This window comes from Vanessa atalanta, chromosome 4 (genome assembly GCF_905147765.1).
Source record: "Vanessa atalanta chromosome 4, ilVanAtal1.2, whole genome shotgun sequence".
Classification (NCBI taxonomy): domain Eukaryota; kingdom Metazoa; phylum Arthropoda; class Insecta; order Lepidoptera; family Nymphalidae; genus Vanessa; species Vanessa atalanta.
The window spans coordinates 120642-143639 of record NC_061874.1 but is presented as its reverse complement, the minus strand read 5'-3'; the positions used below and the strand labels follow the sequence as shown (position 1 = coordinate 143639).

General features: G+C 35.5%; 3 protein-coding genes across 3 annotated transcripts; 1 reads left to right on the top strand and 2 right to left on the bottom strand.

The window, feature by feature from the left end:
- The first annotated feature begins 1270 nt into the window (after window positions 1-1270).
- On the top strand, window positions 1271-4835 carry LOC125077950. The gene is made up of 4 exons (XM_047690085.1): window positions 1271-1337; window positions 2557-2636; window positions 4263-4416; window positions 4672-4835. The coding sequence occupies exons 1-4, from the start codon at window positions 1271-1273 to the stop codon at window positions 4833-4835; spliced, it is 465 nt and encodes a 154-aa protein (XP_047546041.1).
- A 12500-nt stretch (window positions 4836-17335) lies between these two features.
- Window positions 17336-19508, bottom strand: LOC125077701. Its single transcript, XM_047689706.1, has 4 exons — window positions 19324-19508; window positions 18941-19081; window positions 18651-18804; window positions 17336-18194 (listed from the first exon to the last, which is right to left on the bottom strand). Exons 1-4 carry the CDS (start codon window positions 19370-19372, stop codon window positions 18059-18061), a joined length of 480 nt encoding a protein of 159 aa, XP_047545662.1. The 5' UTR covers window positions 19373-19508; the 3' UTR covers window positions 17336-18058.
- A 973-nt stretch (window positions 19509-20481) lies between these two features.
- Window positions 20482-21641, bottom strand: LOC125077840 (chemotaxis regulatory protein ChePep-like). The gene has a single exon (XM_047689927.1). It carries the CDS (start codon window positions 21444-21446, stop codon window positions 20487-20489), a length of 960 nt encoding a protein of 319 aa, XP_047545883.1. The 5' UTR covers window positions 21447-21641; the 3' UTR covers window positions 20482-20486.
- Window positions 21642-22998: the final 1357 nt, after the last annotated feature.

The following is a 22998-nucleotide window of genomic DNA, read 5'->3' as shown; positions in this document are numbered from 1 at the left end:
ACATTGTGCATTTAATATAAAGGGTTTTCCATTAAGGGCGCTTGATCTTTGAAATGCAAAAAAAAATACATGTAGGAGAGATATTTGCGAATTTTTTTTTTTATTTGGAAGGTCTATCGACCCCATTATGTATGGAATATGACATCATTCAAATGACTGCCACGGCTTCGGTTGGTGGCGCGCACACGAAAGGTCCAATTTTCGATGACTCTGGCGCACAAATCGGGCTGTATTTGATCGATGGCGTGGCGTATGTTGACTTTGAGGGCATCGGTGGTTTGCGGCTTGTTGGCATAGACCTGCGACTTAAGAAAACCCCACAAGAAAAAGTCCAGCGGGGTCAAATCGCACGATCTCGGTGGCCAGTTCACGTCGCCTCCGCGCGAGATGACCATGTCCAGAAATTGCTCGTGCAGAACTTCCATCCTAGCGTGTGCTGTGTGGCACGTAGCGCCGTCCTGTTGAAACCACATGTTGTCCAGATCCATATTCTCGATTTCAGGCCAAAAGAAGTTGGTTATCATCGACCGGTATCGCTCACCATTGACGGTGACGGCCACACCATTATCGTTTTCGAAAAAATACGGACCAATCACGCCTCCGGCCCAAAATCCGCACCAAACAGTCACTTTCTGCGGGTGCATTGCCACTTGGTGAACCACGTGTGGATTGGTCTCGTCCCAAATACGGTAATTTTGCTTGTTGACATAGCCATTCACCCAAAAATGCGCCTCGTCGCTGAAGATGATTTTTTTGCCAAAATCGGCGTCAACTTCCAACTGCTCTAATGTCCAGTCAGCGAACACACGGCACTGTCTATGGTCATTAACCTTGAGCTCTTGGGTCAGCTGGATCTTGTACGGGTGCAGGCTCAAGTCACAACGCAAAATTCGGCAAGTTGTCGTCTGCGAAAGGCCGAGTTCCTGTGCGCGACGCGGAATTGACTGCCGCGGGTTTTCGAGGACACTGTCGCGCACAGCGGCGATATTCTCGGCAGATCTCGCGTTACGTTGACGCACGGGAACCGGCTGATTGTTAACTGACCCGGTTGACTCGAATTTGTCCACCAATCGACGGATAGTCGACTCGGCAGGACGATCATCGCGACCGTAAAACGGGCGAAGTGCGCGGAACGTTGCTCGAACTGAAGACCCATTTTCATAAAACAATTTTATGATTTGCACGTGCTGCTCGACACTGTAACCTGCCATGGTGGTTTGCCACGGAATGAATATAACACACTGCATTTGATAGCTGTCACTCAAACAACATGGCCGCAATCAGCTGTCAAAGTGCAAGCGTCCCTATTGGAAAACCCCTTATATCAATATGGCCCTGTACAACACGTAATTTAAATAAATATTTTCGAAGATATTACAGATTTAAAACGCAGAGTCGTAGCGGTTTGTATTGTCTAATGATAAAAAAGCTGTAAATGTTATAAGACATTCAGTAGTATATTTAGTCAGCATTGCACCCGTGCGAAGCCGGGTCGTTTCGCTAGTACAATATATGATAACATTTTAGAATGTCAAATCACCTAATTGACTCGAAGTGTTGACTCGAAGTGACTCATGTATTATCCAACTTTAGTCAAGTTGATATAACCTTTTAAAAGGATATTTAATTCATAACCTGCGCCATATAGGATGGCGCAGGTTGTGAATTAAATGCATTTACATTAAAAAGCAGTTATGTATGTAGCTCTTGCATTCATTAAGTGCTTACTTCATTTAGAAACATACCTATTTATGTATAGGTAAGTTCTGTTTTGTCAGCTCAATCGATAGGCTTAGAGTGCAAACATGATCCCGCTTTTACATGAAAATAAAATTGTTTCATGTTAGGTGAAATCAAGCGAAACACGAAACGTATGTTGTTGTTATTGGATGTAAAAAACGACATATCTTTATATGATATCTACACGCTGAACGCGCGCCTCCTCGTGCGCATCCTCGGCGTCGTAACCACGTACACGATCATTATTCTGCAGTTTTATGTATAATTACACGTAGAGTAAGTATTTATCTTATTTTACTACAAACTTTAATGTACAAGACTAACCAATTGGAACGAAACGTCGCTAGGTCGGTACCCGTGCAACTGATAAAAGTTAGCTGGGCTAAGGCCTCCTCTTCTTTATAGGCAAAAGTTCGAGTTAATTCCACTGCGCTGCTCCAATGCGGTCATCCGACACCCGCAGGTTTCCTTACGGTTTTCTTTTTCAACTTTTAATAATAAACACAAATGAAGCACACAAGAACTCAGTGGTCTGTGCCCACTGAGTTCTTATGTGCTGCAACCACTGAGTCACCTCAGCTCTCATAGGTACAAGTGTAATTACACAATTAGGTACTTGGGAAGTGGTAACCAATATTTTCATTACTTCAGCGTCAAAGACGCCTGGTTTTAAATTCAGACACACCGAAGTGTATTTGAGGAGTTGCTTAGATTTCAATCGCTTTACCGGTTCCAGGCAAGAACTGACTATTATTATTATTACTTAGCAGATAGATAATCTATTTTCGAATTGACATATGTTTTTTTATGTTTCAGATTTTTATAGTCTGTTTTTATATTTGTTTAGTATCACACTTTTGGAATTCGAATTTATACTACTGGGATTGCAGCACAACGTAAGTATGTACCTACCTAGACAGTGCAGTTCGCTATCGCCGGTAGACGTGTTGTTAAGCTGTGCGTTGAATTTGATTTTTAAAAAGTGGTTCAGTTAGAATTACTAAGATAAGACTACTACTAGTGAGTAGATATTTACATTACGTATGTGGGTAAAAGCGAAGTTCCAAATAAATACATAAAAATACCGGTAATATAAACAAAAAATAATAATAATAAAATACTGTTGCAAGATTATTCAAAGTTACTTAAAGTGTCGTGCTGCAGGATCAATAAACTTTGAACGGAATCCAATAACCCGTCACATCAGTCACCAAGTATAAAGTGGACAATAGTACACTTATTTTCGCCAAGAGTCACGAGATCCGAATAGCGATTTGCACATACCGCTGGATTGCTCAATTCACATACATTGGCAAGACACCGAAACCCGGCATCACGATACTCAATTGCTTGGTGCGACTCAATGTATGTATATTATTTATTTTTCTCTTTAATTTTATTATAAGACAAGGAAATGTTCAGGCTGTATTAAAACCACAAAAGATGCGAACTGCATAAACTGTTCCAATATAGCGTTTCTGAACATATAACTGCATTGTCAGCCAAATGAAATATATGGAATTGCCCAGATTCTTGTGCTTCACACAGAAAGAGGGGTGATAATAGCTCCACCCCGATATGAAGAGAGCATTACCTGGGCTATTGCTTTACATGAAACGCAGAGATCACTTCACATGAAAACACGAAATTCATCAAATGACCAACAGTTACACATTTATATTACGGCTATATGTACCCGTTATAGAAACCTCTGTAACAATTTACCCAGAGGCACTACCTGGTGGTGATAGTCGGTGGAGATATCTCGTTGCCGAACGCGATAGCCGCCATGCTAAGCAGCGAGAGGTGCTAGAAAGACATGACCATGTCATGACGTCGCAGTCGACGTTGATGTCGCAGATGGAGGTTGCGCAGCGGGCGCGTGAGGAGAGTGCTCCGCTGACTCGCTCCGCGTCGGCTCTATGCGTATATTCTCCCCCCACTGAAAGATTCGCCGGAAGAAGAGGGGTTCTCTGTACCTCGGGAACCTCTCTAACTTGGACGTTTTAATTGGATATTCTTTTTGAGTTTTTATTTTATACTATTTTCTTATATTTTCATTGGCTAAATTTTATTTCATGTTTTGTATACACATGTACTCGTTACTTTTTTCAATAAATTATTCTATTACACGATACACTCGAGAAGAATTTCACTTTACTGGCACTCTCCTAAACATTACTAAGAGGATTAAATTTAGGTTAAAGTTTGTACCTGAGTTCGCCATTTTAGAAAAAAGGAAAAATGATGGGGATTTAAATAAAACAAACGCGGAAATTGGTGGCATCAGAGGTTAACAAAATGTCTATTACCTGCTTAAGAAAATTTGATGGAATATCCCTTTGGGTACACGTCGAGTTTAAGTACACATAATTTTACCCAAAATAAAGCAGGCACCACAAACTTCTTGAAGTTCATATTATATTGACTTTCAATCCGTGTCAATTAATGATATACCGTGATTATTTTTGCTTCTTTGTACCCCTGAACTTCACGTGCTATTCTTGTAATATTTCTTTCAGATTATAAAACGCTTTGAATTTATAATTTTACCGACAGTGACCGCAATTGACTTAATCATAATTGTTGTCATATGCGTTCGATGCGAGGCATTCTACAGAGAAATTAAGACCACGAAATATCTTTGCATCACAGTTCTGTCCCTGATCTACAGTGGTAAGAACTGTAAAACTTTCATATGTTATACCAAACGTTATAGTTGTATACAACTAGAACGATAAAATAATATTATCATAATCAACGAGGACACGACATATACCTATTGTTCCAATAATAAGTCTCCTGTTCCTCTTCATGCGCATTTTTAAACTCATCTTAATATTTAAATAATATGCTTAATGTATTCAAATTTAATGAAAAAAATTAAGTAAATAGCTTTCATTGATAAAATTAATGATTCCATATTTCCAGGGCCGCTGAGACGAAAAGCTATTAAAATGTTAAAGATGATCAAAGAGAGACCGCCGCAGTTTTCAGTTTACGACATGTGGCGAATGGATGCAGCTACTATGATTAAAATGATTAATTTGGTCACTACTCTCATGGTTACATTACTGCAATTCGCTCTTCTGTAAATGTTGTAAAGTGAATTGTCTAAGTTCAAGGTCATGTCACTACCACTAAAGAAAATTTATTTTATTCGATGTTTGAACTAAAAAAAACACCTGTTCTATGTGTGGAAAATTAAAATATAAAAGATAATTAAAATAATTGTTTATTATTCTAAAATTTCAGCCATTTAGTTCATCATATCAGTCGTGGAGGGTAGAGTTGAAGCGGTCTCTATTATCTTTAGAAAGTGTGCTTGAACTAGAGTTGCTTTAGGAACATTTCCAAATGTCAATTTCAATCAATTTTTTTTTAGAGTAAGACAGAATTAAATAGAGAATGATATCTGCTTTACACCATCATTCCGGGTACTTAATGAAATATCAGACATCTTTCGGTGGACACTTGCTACTGATACTCATTGAAGAGTTTGTCTCAACTCTACCGTCCATACAATTTAAATGTAATATTAGCTATAAACTCATCATCCTCATGAGTTCATCTCGTGATAAAGTAAAACCTAAGTAAATCTGTATTTGTTAATGAAATTCAACCAGCAAGCTATTACTGATTTCTATAACGAGGGTTTCTTAAATCAAAGTTATATTAAAGAGCATCGATTGCGTCGTCATAATTTTAGTAAAGAGTTTGACTTTTCATAACGTGTTCGGGTACATGTCCCTAGCTTACTTGTAGTTCTGTAATAAAATTACTCGGATCGGCATGAATTTATTTAAAAATGTGTCGGTATATAAACTCATTAATACAACAACTTAAACTAGAATTAACCTCTAAAATTATTACACTACATATTTGCAATTTGTTCTTCCGAAGAAAACGGTGTCATTTCTCGTATTAAAAACGAATACAATATGATTATATGATAAAAATTAATAAACAGCCACTTAAAATTTAAACAATAAAGTTGAAATTATCTTAGAAATTTAATTACAAACAAAATATTAGGTTTTTCTACCAGCTATAAAGACGTAGAGTCTTATACATACGATATTATCGTATGATTTTTTTATATATGATGACAAACAAGCAGGAGGCTCACCTGATGGAAGTGACTACCACCGCCCATGGACATCTGCAACACCGGGGGCCTTGCAGATGCGTTGCCGGCCTTTAAGGAAGGAGTACGTTCTTTTCTTGAAGGTTCCCTAGTCGTATCGGTTCGGAAAAACCGTCGGCGAAAGCTGGTTCTACAGAGTGATTGTGCGAGACAGAAAATGTCTTAAAAACCGCGTTGTTGTGGATTTTCTGGCATATAGGTGGTGCAGGTGAAACTTAGAATTTTGACGAGATGTCCAAAGGTGAAATTCAGTAGCTGGGATTAATCCGAACAATTCCTCGAAACATCGGTAGAAGATGCTGAGTGATCCAACATCTTTACGCAAAGCCAAAGGATCAAGCAGATCGGAAAGCGCTTGATCGTCGATAATTCGAGCTGCTCTACGTTGGATACGGTCAAATGGAAGGAGCTGGTACTGGGGAGCACCCGTCCAAGGTGAGAGCAGTACTACATGTGAGGCCGAATTAGCGCCTTGTATAGTCTTAGACCATGGGCCGACGTGAAATACTGTCTTGCCTTGCTGAGCACACCGAGCTTTTTTGATATCAATTTGGCTTTACCTTCTAATTGACCGATTAACTGAACGAGGCTTGAAATATCGACGCCAAGTATTCGGATACTAGCTGTGGCAGCTAACGGAATGTTCTCAAATCGTGGAGATACAACAAATGGTGTTTGTTTAGCAGTTAACGCGCAAACTTGCGTCTTTTTGGGGTTGAAAAAGACTTTAGGTATAGATTTTAGGTAGAAGATTTTAGGTATAGATCAAAACTCAAGCATGGAGTTTTGATCTATACCTAAAATCAGTCAGTTTACCGCAAGATCTAATTAAAATGTAATAAAATTACAAAACTCGTACAAAATAAAACTCAAAAATGTAAATATGTATGTACCGTAAGGCTATGAAGTCGATAATGCGCTAAATATAAAAAAATATTAATCGTGATGAAATAGTTATCTCTCTCTTAGACTCCTGAAATCATGACAAATGCAACTTGGAGAAGGAGCAGAGTGCTCCAGTGAGGCACACCAAAAAACTGGTGCGAATAGAAAGACCGCTCAACATCTTAACAATGACGAACTCTATTATATAAGAATTGCACCTGATCCGCGCTGACGTCAGTGGAGCCATAGAGAAGACCCGTGGTTCCGAGCCGACTCCGCTATGAGACCTCCGAGCTCTTAGGAACAAGAGAAACAAGAAAGAAAAAGAGAAATCCGGGAGGCACAGAAGAATATTAAAGGGTTACTGAAGGCCGAGACCATCCCTACTATCTCCAATGGTCAGAAATGGAAGAGACTAGAAGCGGGGATATACCTACATCGGTACCCTGGGAAACCAGCTAGATGTGTTGAGGAAGGTTAGGGAGACCAAAACCTTCCTAGCCGACTGCCGAAGCGCCACTGACCAGGGAGACGCTGGTTAGAATTGAATATGGCCTGACAGACCTCCAACAAAAATCGATACAATTTCAATTCAATCACGACACCAACCCAAGCAAAAGATCCTCAAATAACAATAAGTCAAAAGCCGCCTTACCTGCGAGACCCTCCATGGAGACATAACTGAATTCCAGGAGAGAAAGCTGACCCTAGCAACGATAAAAAACGGGTAACGGAGCTTAGCGAAAAACCTGTAACGGGCCCTCTTACTTTCGCCGAAGCTGTAGCATTACCAAAACCCCCACATACACCAAACCATACGTTGATCATCTCGAAAGACCCGAAGGAGAGCAGCGAAAACGTAATGGTAAAATTTAGAGCAACCCATAAAAACGACAGGAGCAAGGAAGTGCAGTGCGAAGGCCAGGCATCAGAAAGTAGTATTAAGGTGTGCACCAAACCAAGAGTTGGATCCAGACAAACACGAAGCTACATCTCGTTTGAGTGCGTGACGAAATGCAGCTATGTATATGAAATCCCAAAATAAATACCTTCTGCACGGCATTTTTAAGGCACAGCAAAAAATTTGCGTTACGCTATAAAAAGCGAGCTCGGAGCACGAAGCTCCTCGAGTTGTCCTTAGAAGTGTGAATACGATTTAACTCCCGACGAACCCCAGGGAAGATCTGCTGATGTTTAGTCCGAAAATTTAAAACCGCCACAAACAAAAATTAAAAAACTACGTAAAAAGAAGGCACGGGCAACTGCGATAACGTGGATGTTGTTAAAAAAATAAAAAACCAAATGTACGCGTATAAAATAGTTTAACCCAATTTTAAAATTGAATCTGTTATAATCAAAACACCAATTATAGCACTTACGAAATTAAATTTAAAACTATTATAATTTTAAAATGGCTTATCAGATATGGATTAACATAATAGCTGTTAAAATTGTTAAGCTATACAAGTTGGGGGCCTTCGAGTGTTACCTCATTTTGAGATTTATCAAAACATTTATACAAATGTTACAAACGACATTTCCAAGTGAAACATAGCGTTAGCGCCTCATCTGAATCACCCGCGATGCCATCGGTTGCGCAACGGGGGGCGGCCGCAGTGGAGTTTCAAGAAGAGCAGACGCAGCATAACGTATGTCACTGGACACTCATCGCGCTACCGTATGATTCCATCACTTTTGACCACCGGAGACCAATCGACACATGTATTTTTAAATGAATTATTTTATTGACATCTTTATTAATTAAATATTTTGATTTTAATCCTCTCGTCGTAGCCTTATTAATTAGCGCAGTCGGTAAGATACTCACGGTCGCTCATGGGCTAGATTATTTCCAAAATCTTGAACTTTAATCATTGTCAGTTCAGTTTGTCATTACGGCGAGATGCAGGAGCCATATCCTGAAGTAGAGTACCTAGAACTCGTCATTTTGGAACTTTTATCTTGGAAATATTAGCCTTTTGAAATAACCAATGTGCATACCACCACTCGCAACGATTATTCAATTACATTACCTTGTTTTTGAGAGTTTCAGGAACAACATGATATCAACTTGTAAATTTATATATTTCACGACTTTTTAATGGCTTAATTGAGCTCCTAAATAAATGGGAAGCGAACATAGATTTAGTGAGCCCCTTTCCTTGACCAATAAAATCAAACATAAAATTAAAACTACAGATGAAATACGTGTTTTTATTAAAATCTATAGATATCCTTTCATTCATAACAAGAACAAATTTCAAAAATGTTACATCGGAAAATAAAGCTCCTGCTTTCGCCAGCGGTTTTACCGCACCAATACTTGGAAACCTTCAAAAAAAGAGCCTACACCTTTCTTAAAACCGGTAACGCATCTGCAAGCACCCCGGTGTTGCAAATGTCCATGGGCGATGGCAGTCACTCCATCAGTTGGGCCTCCTGCCCCTTCTGCTATCTATACCATAAAAAAACACAAGATCTCGCTAGCGGTTTCTACCAGATCAAAATGGACCCTGCTGACAAACGTAAAACAGGTTTTAACCTCATGGATGATCTGTCTCGCTATTTGAAAAATAAGATATGTCTGTTTTATCTGGACAACATCATTGTATTAAGTACCCCTCTTCAGGAGCATTTGGATAACTTAAAACAGGCATGACAGAGACTGCAAGACTCAAGATCTTAGGACAGATAAAACCGAATCCAGACAAGATCATAGCTTTCCAGAAATTCCCTATTCTAAAGACTCAAACAAAAAATAAAGCGTTTCTTCGGCTTAAAGGTAACTACCGTAAACGTATTCCTGATTTCACCCGCACAACTGAACACATGACTCTCTGCTTAAAAAAGGGTTCAAAAATAAATCTTAACGATGCTGAATATGAAAAATATTTCGAGGAAAATAAAACCCTTCTGATCAAGGACCCGCTACTGTAGTATCCAGATTTCTTTAAAGATTTTATCCTTAGAACCGACGCTTCTAACTTTATTGCAAGGGACTTTCGGTTCACTCAAGCCGATAGCCTACGCATCTAGAACCTTAAATTATGATGAGATTAACTATAGCACCGTGGATAAAGAATTTCTTGCCACCGTATGGACAACTAAATACTTTCACCTATACCTGTTCGGTTGTAAATTTGAAAAACGTAATCCTAACACAGACACGTTCTCTCGTGTGGAATGATTGCTAACACTTCACTTAAAACTCCTCCCGAAGCAGAGCCTCTACTATTATAGCTAGCATAAACTTAAACCGCTGATTCTGCTACCTTAACCGCGCACAGCAGTAAGGAAAATCCAATTCTTGAGGTCCCAATTACCGATGAGCCCCTCAATAGCCAAAAAATAGTTTTAACCATTTGAAATCAAACTGTTCTATTGTATCTAAGCCAATCGAACCCCATACCCAGACTTTTATTTAACTCTCTCTATCTGGAGGAAGTTCTTGTAAATTCATTAAAGAAGTATGTCAACCCTCAGGTTAAATCTGGAATCATTATCCATCCTCATCTCAGCCATGAACCTCACTCGCACTAACTAATCACCATGGTATAACAGTGTAGCCTTATCCCATAAATTCTAGTGGCCTAAAATAAAAGATTACATACCTAACCAAATTCATACGCTCCTGCAGCATTTGCCGACAGGCCAAGTATGATCGTAGCCCGTTTCACCCGTACATACTTCTCGAATGTAGGAGAGTAAGTCGGTTGGCAACATTCAAGAGAGATATACGAAGTTAATTCTTACAGAGTGGCACTGCAGGCGTCAATGGTATATTTTCAATAAATATACTCTCAAGAGAAGAGAAACAATAACCACAATTTTTTTATTATATTTCATAATTTAAATCTGTACATACAAAATGGTGATGTGTCAGTTTAAGAATCATAAAAATCATTCAACTTCTGAATAAGTCGCGCTCATAAAAGATTGTCGAGAATCAGGGAACGTTAAATTTTTCAATATTCATGGTACACACAACTTTGCAGTTTTTTTTGTGTATATAGTTTAAAAGTAATTAGTAGGACAAGCAAATGATCTATATTACGTCCCTTGAGTACTCATTTTCTACTGAATATATAATGCAGTTTTTGTAGATCGGTACTTTGTTAACGTCCGCCTGAAGCGGACAGGCAGTTCACTCGCCAGCCATGGCTTACCATTTAGAAAAACTATCCGCTGATATACTTGACGACGATTTTGCAAATATTTTTAAACCGATACATCTTCTACAAGCGATTGTCGGTAACCTTAATGTGAAAATTGAACACGGCTTCGTCACGCCTCCTTCGAAGTGGTACAATTTGTATTCAATATTTATTTTGACGGTAGATATGTTATCTCAATTATTTCTAACCACCGAATGTGAATGCACAAAATACTTGTTTATTGATGATATATATTTCAAATCGTTTAACATGTTTATCCACGTTTGTGATTACTTATTGTTCTTATATCAAAGAATTACCGTCGACAGTGAGTTACTATGTGAATTATACGTGAAGCTTCAGAAAATAGATCGTGATCTGAATACGAAGGAATACAATAACAGCGTTGTATGGGCGCTCAGTTTGATTTCTTCGGTAGCAATATCAGTATTATTTGTTTGTTATACCGTTATTCATAATACTTACTTGATCAAAGGATTCTGTCCGTTTGCTGTTTTTGTTGGGTTTTCGAGTCTTATTACTATTATTGATATAACGTTGAGTTTATTAATATTATTTTATATACAAATTCGCGTAGATTACATTAAAAAAGAATTAGAGAAAATTAAACGTTTCGTTGAAAGCAAATCCAGAATACATACGATTCAACGAGCCCGATTAGACGAAACGATCGACGTCGGTCTAGAAACGAAACTGAACAGCTTGGTTCTGGGGACGCACGATATCTTGACAGTAATGGCAGATTTTACTGAATTATTTCAAATGAAGGTAACGTACCAGACAATTTACGCGATGATCTTAAATGACATACAAATTATATTTAAATGATAATTCTTTTTTGCAGATATTGTATTTGACGTTCTTAGTGTTACTGTGGGTGCTGATGTTGATAGAATTATCAATTATTTTGCTTAAATACCAAGCCGTTTTTTCATACATGGTAATTCGTAATTAATTCCATAAAATTAACTAATTTTAATGCTCAGTCAATTTTATAGCAAAAAATATTTTAAGAATATTTACTCCGATATTATTTTTGCTCGAATAATGTAAAAAATCAAATAATCGATTTTGTGTAACTATTTTATCTATTGCAGATGATAACGAACACTGAGTCTTATTTCGTACTCATGCAACTCTCATTTGATTATACCCTAATATACTTCTTACTGTGCATATTTACCGAATTGATCACATCAAAATTAGAACAGTCGAGAAAGCTGTGCCTCGCCATCGTACATTCGTCTGAAGGTTCGTATTTTATTTACACTTATTGAAAAGTATTATTTAAAATAAAAGGTAAGTGCCACTTTACTTAGCTGCAAAATAACGAGCATCCTTACAGAAACTCTTATAAAGAACCTTTAATACAATTTAAGGGTAGTAAAATATAGATAAAGCGAATTCCAATGGCAGGAGAATATTACCCAAACACTTTTTTCAAATTTTTGAAGAAAGAGAACGTGTTTGAAAAGTGTCGTTCTGTTTGTGCTCGTTTATTCAGCTTGTTATGTCGTGTTGTGTTCGGTGAAACCGGGATATGAGGGTTTCTTACCCACCAGGGCTAGGCGCGCACTATCAATTTGCAAATGCTTTGCGACATAAAATCGCGCCGCAGTATTGTAACATTGAGTTTTCAATTCTATTGAGCGAACTTAGCTACAAAGTCGCCGCAGCGTCGAAAAATCTGTAGCAAGTTACAATTTGTTTACGGCGCGGCGGTAGATCGGTTTGTTGTGATACATTAGTTTATCTTCGACTGCGCGCACTACGACGATTCGCAGGCAATTTTCGTTATAATTATTTATCTTGTATTTTTGGAGCAACGATGACTACATTGAGTATTGATCGTAATGATCAGGATGATGATTTTAATGTTGAAATACTTATTGCTGAAGTTGAGAAAAAAACCAGTTTTATAGGACAATACTTTAAAAGAATACAGCCATAGAAACATCAAATTGCATTTATGGGTAGAAGTTTGCCAAAATTGGTTTCGAAGATGGGGTGAAATGAAAGACAATCAACAAAGAGATAAAGGTAAGTAAAACTATTTTTTTTTGTTACTTTCAATATATAATGTATGCAAGAGATGGTATCGATAGCACGGTGTAATATTCGCCATTTATTACATAATATACCAAATACCATTAAAATGTACATTATTTTAATCGGCGTGCTCGAGTTAGCTTCATCTCCAACTAGCAGAAACGGCATATTTTGGCCATTTTCATCGTATGGCAATTTTTCAGCCGCAGGAATATTTTATTAATTATTTATAAGTTTTTGTCCAAAACTTGAATTTTTCAAAACACCGGAGTCACTATTTGCGCCATCGGCTCCGATATATACAACAATAAAACTGTACTCCGCATCACATACTGCTAGTAAAATCTTTGCTTAGAATCAACGCCATCGCAATTTTTTATTCTCACTAATTTTCTGTCAATAGCCCCAACGCAGTTCAGAAAATTTGTTTTTGTAAGGAAGTTTTTAGCAATCTTTTTCCACTCTCCTTCATTTCTTTCAGCAGGCATTTAAATTGGTTGTAAGCAACTAAATAACTGTTTGCTCGTTTCTGTGACTATTTCTCTAATTGTTATATGGCCCAATAATTATTCAAAATTTAGAGAATAAAAACTATTTGCAGTAGCAAGATACCTGTAAAAACTAAATTCTATAATATATACTATAGTGTATAATGTTATATTATAATATGTTATACGTGAAGAAGTGCAGAATAAATGGAGAAATTTAAAGGATAGATTTAAAAAAGAGTTGGCATTCTAGAGAAATGTGCAGTCAGGACAAGCAGCTAAAAAAAAGGAAAATACTATTATTTCGATAATTTACATTTGTTTGATTTGGTTGTTCCATAAATCATCAACCAAAATTAGCAACATTGAAGCACAAAATTATCTTCAAGTCCCTGAATACACCGACGAAATTCAAAATACATTGTTTTCCCTCATTGAATTTCTTAGCTACGAGGACAGGCAATCCTGCTCCACTATCAAATTCTGCAAATCCAGTAACAAATCCTAATGTCGGTCATCGCACGATTCAAAAGAATAAAGCTCAAACTTTTGAAAAACTGTTAATTAATATTTTAAAAGAAAAGTATTCTGTAGCAGACGTAGATTAAGACAATTTTTTTCGCACTTTTGTTAATAATGATAATGAAGTAATTAAATGACGAGCAAAAATTATTTGAAAAAACTGAAATTTTGCGAGTAATGAGACAGGCGAAGAGTTAAGAGTACTCATCTCCTATGTTTACGTACAAACCTGCAGTGCCTCTGTGCACGTACACCTAATTGCATTCTTATTTGCTGCTACGAAATACACTACCCGGAAGTAATACATATATGTCGACACCAATTCTGTCACTATTACCAACACCGTCGACATCGGCATCTTCAAGACAATCGTTTTATCCTACAACTCCGACTTCACTGTCATCGGCACCATCAACATCGACGCTGTACGAAGATATACAGATTGCAACAGAGACCACAAATTATGTTCATAACTATTATACAGTTCGACCAATCCATAGATGAAAATTCGGATATATATGATGTGGCAAATTTGTAGTACTTTAGTAAGTTTAAAGTCACTGAAAGAGACTCTTCGTCTCTTATTTTAAAAGTTCATAGAAACATTCTTTCGTCATTCTAAAATATTTAATGATCGTGATTATACCGAAAAGTTTTCGGTATAATCACGATCATTAAATATTTTACAGAATTGTCCCTTGTATAAACGTCAATTGACAAGAGGATGTACCCAGGATCTTTTATTCTTTTTCACAACCTCTAATTACAAGAGCAGAAATACAAACTGCTTCTATGAAATCCATTTTAAAAATGATTTTTTATGCGTTATTAGGTCGTAGTGCGCGCCTGCTTATTTTTTTATTATATTTGCCGGTGTTTTTCACCGCGCAACAAAAACTTGTAGTGCGCGCCTGCTCTAAAACAACTGCGATGGCTATCGTTTGCATGTATCGGAAAGACTGCGGATTCGTGTAGATAGAACGGATTGTCGCTTCCGAAGAGCAGGATCCATCGCGTGTAGGGCGATGTCCCCGTCCACACCGCATCTTCGTCGCTTCGGATCCCATCTACACTTATATTGGCCAATTCAACCGTTACCGGTCTTTACCCGTGTAAGTCGGAGGTGACTCGTCGCCAGGAACTAGCCACTAAACCAACGAGGCGGTTTGTATGAAGATATACTCATAAAACATAAACAATGATACCATCTACTAATGATAATAAACAAATATTATCAAAGTAGTATTAGGGTAAAGTCACAGTTAAAAGTTATGTATAATATAGGATAACATTTTAAAAAGTCAAATCACCTAATTGACTGGAAGTTACTCACATATGCCTTTAATGCTCTATGGCCCCGGTTATAAATTAAAAAGCAGTTATATATGTAGCTCTTGTATTAAATAAGTGTTTTACTTCATTTAGAAACACACCTATTCATGCATAGGTAAGTTCTGTTCTGTCAGCTCAATCAGCGATAGGCTTAGAGTGTAAACATGATCCCGCTTTTACATGAAAATAAAATTGTTTCATTTTAGGTGAATTCAAGCGAAACGCGAAACGTATGTTGTTGTTATTGGATGTGAAAAATGACATATCTTTATATGATATCTACACGCTGAACGCGCGCCTCCTCGTGCGCACCCTCGGCGTCGTAACCACGTACACGATCATTATTCTGCAGTTTTATGTATAATTACACATAGAGTAAGTATTTGTCTTATTTTGACCTAGCTTCTAAATTTCTCACTAAATTAGGACATACAAATTTTATATAAGCATCTCTAATTAATCAAAATATTAAATTCAAATCATTGACTTCCCGGCAGGATATATATTATTATAAGTTTTGTTAGTTTAATACTTAAATGTATTTAACTAACAAAACTTTGTCTTTTAAATATTGCAATCAAAGTAATTACCTAGTTTCTTGTCGGTTCACGGTGTACTAATTGTAGAGACTTCAGTTTTTTATGTTATCTCTCTTTTTGGTGTGATGTAATAAAGCAGTTAATCAGACACAAAAGTAAATGCAAACATCTGGGCTTACGCTGGCAAAGTGTGTCATAAAAATCAAAGCCTATAAAAATTTTACAAACTCAACGTATCCAAATAGTGGAAAGAGCTATTTTCAAGAGTAGATTCCGAAAACTTATGCCAGTAGAAATGTCCCAAGACGCTGGACTAACATTGCCAGAAGAGCTGCAAAGATCTATGTTAGAATGTCTTGATAGATTTTACGAAGAACTAGAGCATCGTTACAGAGCAATGGTTGACATTCTCATAACATTTGGTGTTGTTCAGCATAAAACTCTGCTTCCGTCAACAGAAGTATTTCTTGGTATTGTTTTTTTTTAGTTTCAAATCTTACAAAAATCTATGATGAACTTTGTGGACATTATTGTGGAGTTTTTACGACTGAGGCGCCACTTGGAAACCACCAACAATTCTCCTCAAAAAGCGGTCCAATATATCCTGGAGCTTCTGAAATTTATTGTTAAAAAAAATGTAATTCTATTCTGAGTCTGTTCCAAGTCTAGCGCTATGTCTAAAATATTTTTTAACTATTTGTCTTTCGGTGGCTTCTTGTTAAAGAACAATCTTACTTAAGATCTACAATGAGCCAAACACGATTTATCAGTCGTCATCAGTCCATATTGTACATTGAAAAGGACAGAAAATAAAATTTTGATAATGTCATCGAATATTTAAGCACAATAAATTCACGTAAGCATGTTTAGTATTTGTCGTTTTATTTTGCGGAAACTCAATAGAGAGGCGCCCCGGGTGCCAACGCACACTACGCCGCCACTGAAGAACCGTAAAACTTTTCTATGTTTATAGTAAATTTTCTAGCGCACGGTTTTCGTTAAAAACAAACCTTATAATTGTATACAACTAGAACGCTAAAATAATATTATCATAATCAACGAGGACACGACATAACAATAGGTATTGTTCCAATAATAAGTCTCCTGTTCCTCTTCATGTGCATTTTTAAACTCATCTTATTTTTTAAATAATATGCTTAATGTATTCAAATTTAATGAAAAAAATTAACTAAAAAGCTTTCATTGATAAAATTAATGATTCCATATTTCCAGGGCCGCTGAGACGAAAAGCTATTAAAATGTTAAAGATGATCAAAGAGAGACCGCCGCAGTTTTCAGTTTACGACATGTGGCGAATGGATGCAGCTACTATGATTAAAATGATTAATTTGGTCACTACTCTCATGGTTACATTACTGCAATTCGCTCTTGTGTTCTATGTGTGGAAAAATAAAAAAAATAAATTAAAATAATTGTTTATTATATTTAAATTTCAGTCATTTAGTTCATCATAATATCTGTTATGGAGGGTAGAGTAGGTATAATATTAATTCCATTTAAACAAAGAGTATTCTCATTTAATGCTATTGTTAATATTTCATAAATTCCAATTAACTATGGAGAACGTTTCCTATCTTACTGAAATATATCATTATTATGTAATACAAATAGATGCTCTTTAAAAAAGCTGACCCAATTCAATTATCAGCCTGTGTCAAATCATACCATTTCTATACATACACATATAAATAAACATTGTTATTTACTAAATTATTATAATGGACGGAATATTACATTTTATCACTCACACTTGGAACTTAATTACTATAGTTGTTGCTAGAATGTTAGTGATATGTATTCATTCATTTTACAAAGCAGAATAATACTTAGTAGTTTCTTAAAAAACTATTGCCTTTTAAGAACTACTAAGTATGAATGTATTCATTAACCTCTTAAAATCTCTTCTAAAATATCATAAAAAGTTATTATGTCATTTTTACAAAAAGTTCTAACAAATTATACAAAAATCTGTATTCTTATGCAACACGGACACTATATTATTCATATAAAAGGTTTATGGGTACTCGATTGTAATCAAATATTTTACAATCTCCATGATTAAAAGTATTCAATAACATAAAATCAGATCCTACACAGTATTCCATTATCGTTCCAGTCTAGCAACTATGAGTAGTTAGCTTTGAACAGCATGAATGAATATCAAAACAGTGCTCTTTTTAACAACACAAATACACTTGTCAAGGCTAACAGTGCCATTGAATGGGATTTAACCGACGCATCGTTACAACGGTGATCAAGGAAACAGAAACACCATATTGTCTCGTCATACCAATCTCTGAAAAATAGAAAAATTACATTTAATAAATATTTTTTTAATAAGCCGATATAGTATTACAGAGGAATGATTGTTGCTTACATGAAGGATGTTTAGTATCATTTAAGAGTTATAACTATGTGCAGAATGTTTACTATAAGATATAATAAGAAACAATTTATGAATCAGATGAATGTTGTAAGTGTAAAGGTAACTTTGTTTATTTGTTACCTCATCACAACTAAAACAAACTTAATGTAATTTGACACAGAGAGCCTGTACCCAACTTTAGCTGTTGTATTAGGAGCTACTACTAATAGTTGGCCAAGTGTTAAAATTCATGTGTAAACCAAAATAAAAGACATTCTAAAATGTCGCCGGCCAACTGGATTTGTACTAGTGATTTCCCAAAAGTAAATTTTGGAAGGTAAATAAACAATTCTATGGTAATCAAGGATAAAATTCTACTCATATTACCTTTTAATGTCCAATTCCTTTACAGTATTGTTAACAAAGTTTGCTAAATTTACATCTTTTGCTGCTTGTCGGCAACCCTCATATGTGTCAGCCGGTATGTCAGTTCTAAACGCTTTGAAATTACTCAAGCAGTCCCTTGTAATTATTTCCTTAGCTGAGGAACAACATACATGTTTTGATAGTTTTTAGGTGGGGAAATTAAAGCTAAATAGAATAAATTCTCTCATGACTGAACAGGGGTAATATAATTTCAACAAGTTTATTTTATACAATTAAATACCAAACTATACCTCCTTTTCTTTCAATAAGTTTCACACAAACATCTTCAGCGTCCGGGCAAGGATTGCCCAAATAACCAACTCCACGCCAATCAAATGGTTCTGTACAACCTGGTGTAGCTGTAGTGCATTGATAACACCAAATTGCAAAACCTGAAAAAAAATGAACATGAAGCACTGGGCAAATTTTATGAATAACTTTATAGTGTGAAACAGTTTAACAGATAAAGAAATAGAGTAATCTATTCCTTATATATTATATTTTTAGAATAAAAAGTTATATGGCAAATATCTAATTATTATTCATTCATAATCATCTTGCCCTCTTACAAAGTCTTTGGCAAAGCCACACCCTCGTACAATATACGCGAGCTTTGTAACTTACAACTACTTACTTCCACTCAAACTTGATATCAAAGCTAGTACAGTTAATAATACTCGCATTTTTGAAAGTTCTTTATAACATATAAGTTGACTGACTACACGGAATAATAAAACTTTAAACGTTATTTTGTATTTGATCACCGGTCATAAAATGTTCACTCTTTGAATTTTGTCATACAACAAAGTTGGATTAACTTCAACTGTCAACATGCAATGTTAATTTTATTTTTGATTACTTGTCATTTTCAAATTCAACGACACTGTCAATGTGCATAATGTCTACTCTACACTATCGGCTATGATTATTGAAAAAAAACTAAACATACCTTAAGATTTAATACCCGTTCGGTTAATATAAAATTAGTGTTATTTAATAAAACAATTGTGTTGATTGTTTAAAATTTTTACATTGTAAAGATATATTTATTTTCTATAATATCATTTATATATTCTTCAACTGTTTCGTTAGACTTGTGTCAATCATGTAAGGTCGCACTTTAACTCTCAGGTTGAGTTGAATTGCCATACTATTGGACATTATATGCAGAAAAAGAAAATGAACCCTCAAAAATTCCTCCCATTTCTTTAAAGTAATGATAGATTTTCATATTATCTCGTAATTACTTAGACTTTTTTAAAAGAAGTGATAAACATGTTTCAATACGATCAAAATCAATGTATCTTTGCTAGGTCAAATATTTATTTATTTAATAAAACCGCAGTGTCTCTTACATTTACCATATAAACCGACAGCAAAATTTACTATTATAAATAATATACTTCTTTGATTCTACATTTGGAGTCGGTGGTTGCTTTACTTTATTAAATGTCTATAAGATAAACATACTTTACAACAAAACTTACAGAATACCTGGATGGTTTTGCTAAAAAAACACCTAATTTATAACAAAATCAAAGTCTAACTAAATATCTTATTTCTCTGTCTGTAGAGTTATAAGGGTCTATATAGTATATTACGCAGAATAATCCAGATGAACTATTAGGTACTTTATGAAAATGCCCAAACTCGGCTGCTATAACATTTTATAAATTAAGATAAGAAACATTATGTTTTTGATTTAAAAAATTTAATACTGATACGAAATCAAAAAGAAACACAAAAAGTGAAATAATAATTTCATTTTTTATAACGTTTGAATCGCTTATTTTAAGTCTATGCCTCTTCTCTGTCAGCATTTTCTTCTGGAGGATTCAAAGACGCCATAAGCATTATCAAGTCGTCTTTATTGAGATCTATACACATGGTACCAACTACGTCTTCGATTCCAATTGTGCCGTCGTTACTTATGTCTACTTCTTTTATAAGATTATCTAACTGTTTTTGTGGCATTTTGTGACCCTGTTTCGCTAACAGTTCTTTTAAATATTCCCTGTCTATTGATCCTGTTCTACCTGGGTCCAATACCTGCAAAGAAGAACGAAGTTCGTCTTCGATAGGAAAGTCTCTTTGCCTCAGAGTAACCATTTTCAGAAATTGATCATAATTGATATGGCCCTGAGGATGTGAGGGTTTCACACAAAATGCAATTAGTTCTTGCAATTGTTCAGGGGTATAAGTCATGAGCAAAAGAGATTTTAACATATAAACAAGTTCTTTTTCTGTTATATATCCATCGAGATCAGTATAAGCAGGTGTATAGTTCTGATATAACTCCCAAAGTTGTTCTACTTCTGCTATTTGGTCTGGTCTTAAATCGAATTGAGGCTTTAGCATTTCTTTAGACTCACTAAAGTCAAGTGGGGCTGCTGGATCTGGTGGCGGCTCTTCAACGTACCCTTCCTCCTCTTCATCGACTTCTTCAGTCGTTTCTGGAGGTTTTTGCTCGTCTGTTTTCTCTTGCTCATCTAATTGTTCCTCTACATTTTTTTCTTCCTCTATTTCCTCAATGCTTATCTCTTCACCGTGCTCTTCATGCAAAGTTTTGTCTTTCTGTTTTTGTTCTTCATCATCGAGTTCTTCGTCGTCAAGATGTTCAACTTGTTCTTCTTCTAAATTCTCTTCAGCTTTGCTCGTAATATTTTCATCACTTTGTTTTTCTTCTTCTGAAACCTTTGCTTCATTATTTTCGTTCAGTTCATCGTTGTTACCAATTTTGGAATTACTTCCATCCATGGTTAATATGGCACTTGCTCAATTTGACACAATTAATATCACAACTATCTTTACGTCATACCAAAAATTTATCCTCACATCTAGGCTTGCTAAGCTTTGATCTAAGTATGACTGTTAGATTTTCCGTAATTTTATCATATAGACTAAGACTACTCAGAGATATTAAATCAAGTATTTCTATAAAATCTTGTAAAAGTTCATTACGAACGTTATCTATAAAATCAAACATTGGAATAAATAAAAAGAAAATCTGACAAAAAAATATTGACAGGTCTAACTCGCGACTATAATTCATATTGTTTTAATACTTTTTAAATGTTGCAATAGTCATAAATCCTTCAATCGAGATAAATACGTATCCACATATTATTATATACAAGTATTGATATCTCAAGATTTTTTCGATTATATAAATAGCGACCCTGCCTCTATAAATAATCCTAATTGACTTAGAAAAATGAAATAAATAAGATTTTTTTTACTTTTAATTCATATAATCAAATACTAACAAACCCGTCTTTATTCGAATACAATAAGGGTCCATCTTTTAGATTGAAGAACAAACATAAAATGAAAAAAAAGAAAAAGTTTTCGGTTAGGAAATTAGGAAGTTTCGAGTTTTCTCTATAATAATATGCGTATATACTATACATATAAGCCTTCTTCTCGAATCGCACTGTTTATTGATAAAAACTGCATTGAAATCCGTTGCATAATTTAAAAGATCCAAGCGTAGAGATGACGGAAAGCGATTTTATCTTATACTGTGTTCGGATTTCATTTTTAAAATATTAATCTTTATAACAATAATGTGAATAAATATTGAATTTGAAGATAATCCGATTTGAAATATAAGAACTTCTGAATATTGTTCTCAGCGCTCAGTGATTGATTAATTGACAGACCGATCAGAAATCGATCAAAGTTCCACTTGACACGCTGACAGTTCGCGACTGTTCTACATTACATACATATTAAGAGAAATTAAAAATTAAGAATCTATATGATTACTGTAATTAATTTAAAAAAATACATGTGGTTATCCAAGAAAATGGCTTTCAACTGAACTCAACAAAAACAAAAATAATGACAAAAAGTAAAAAAAAATCCCATAAGCGTCGACAACGCTCTGGAAGATTTTGAAGAATCGCTATATCTAGGCAAGCTTATATCTTTCAAACGATCTAGACACCGAGATGAACTGACCAGACGTGTGGATATGGCCTTAGAACAAATCGAATCTAAAAGAAGTTCTTACGTCAAAGATTCCTGCAAGACTGAAGAAAAAAGTCCTAGATTCGTTCTCAATTCAACAGACATACCAGTAATAAGATTCAAACCAGCCAAAGAGCCATGGAGCGGAGCACTCTGAATATAAAATTGAAAATAAAATACAAATGTATATGTGAGAAACACAACTAAAGTTATAGATGCTCTACAACACTAAAAAACTGATATGAACACGGGCTGGACAAAAAAGATACTCGGACAGAGCCATCAAGAAAGAGAAAAAGAGGTAGACCACCGGTCGAGTTTTTTGGCGAGTCACCTC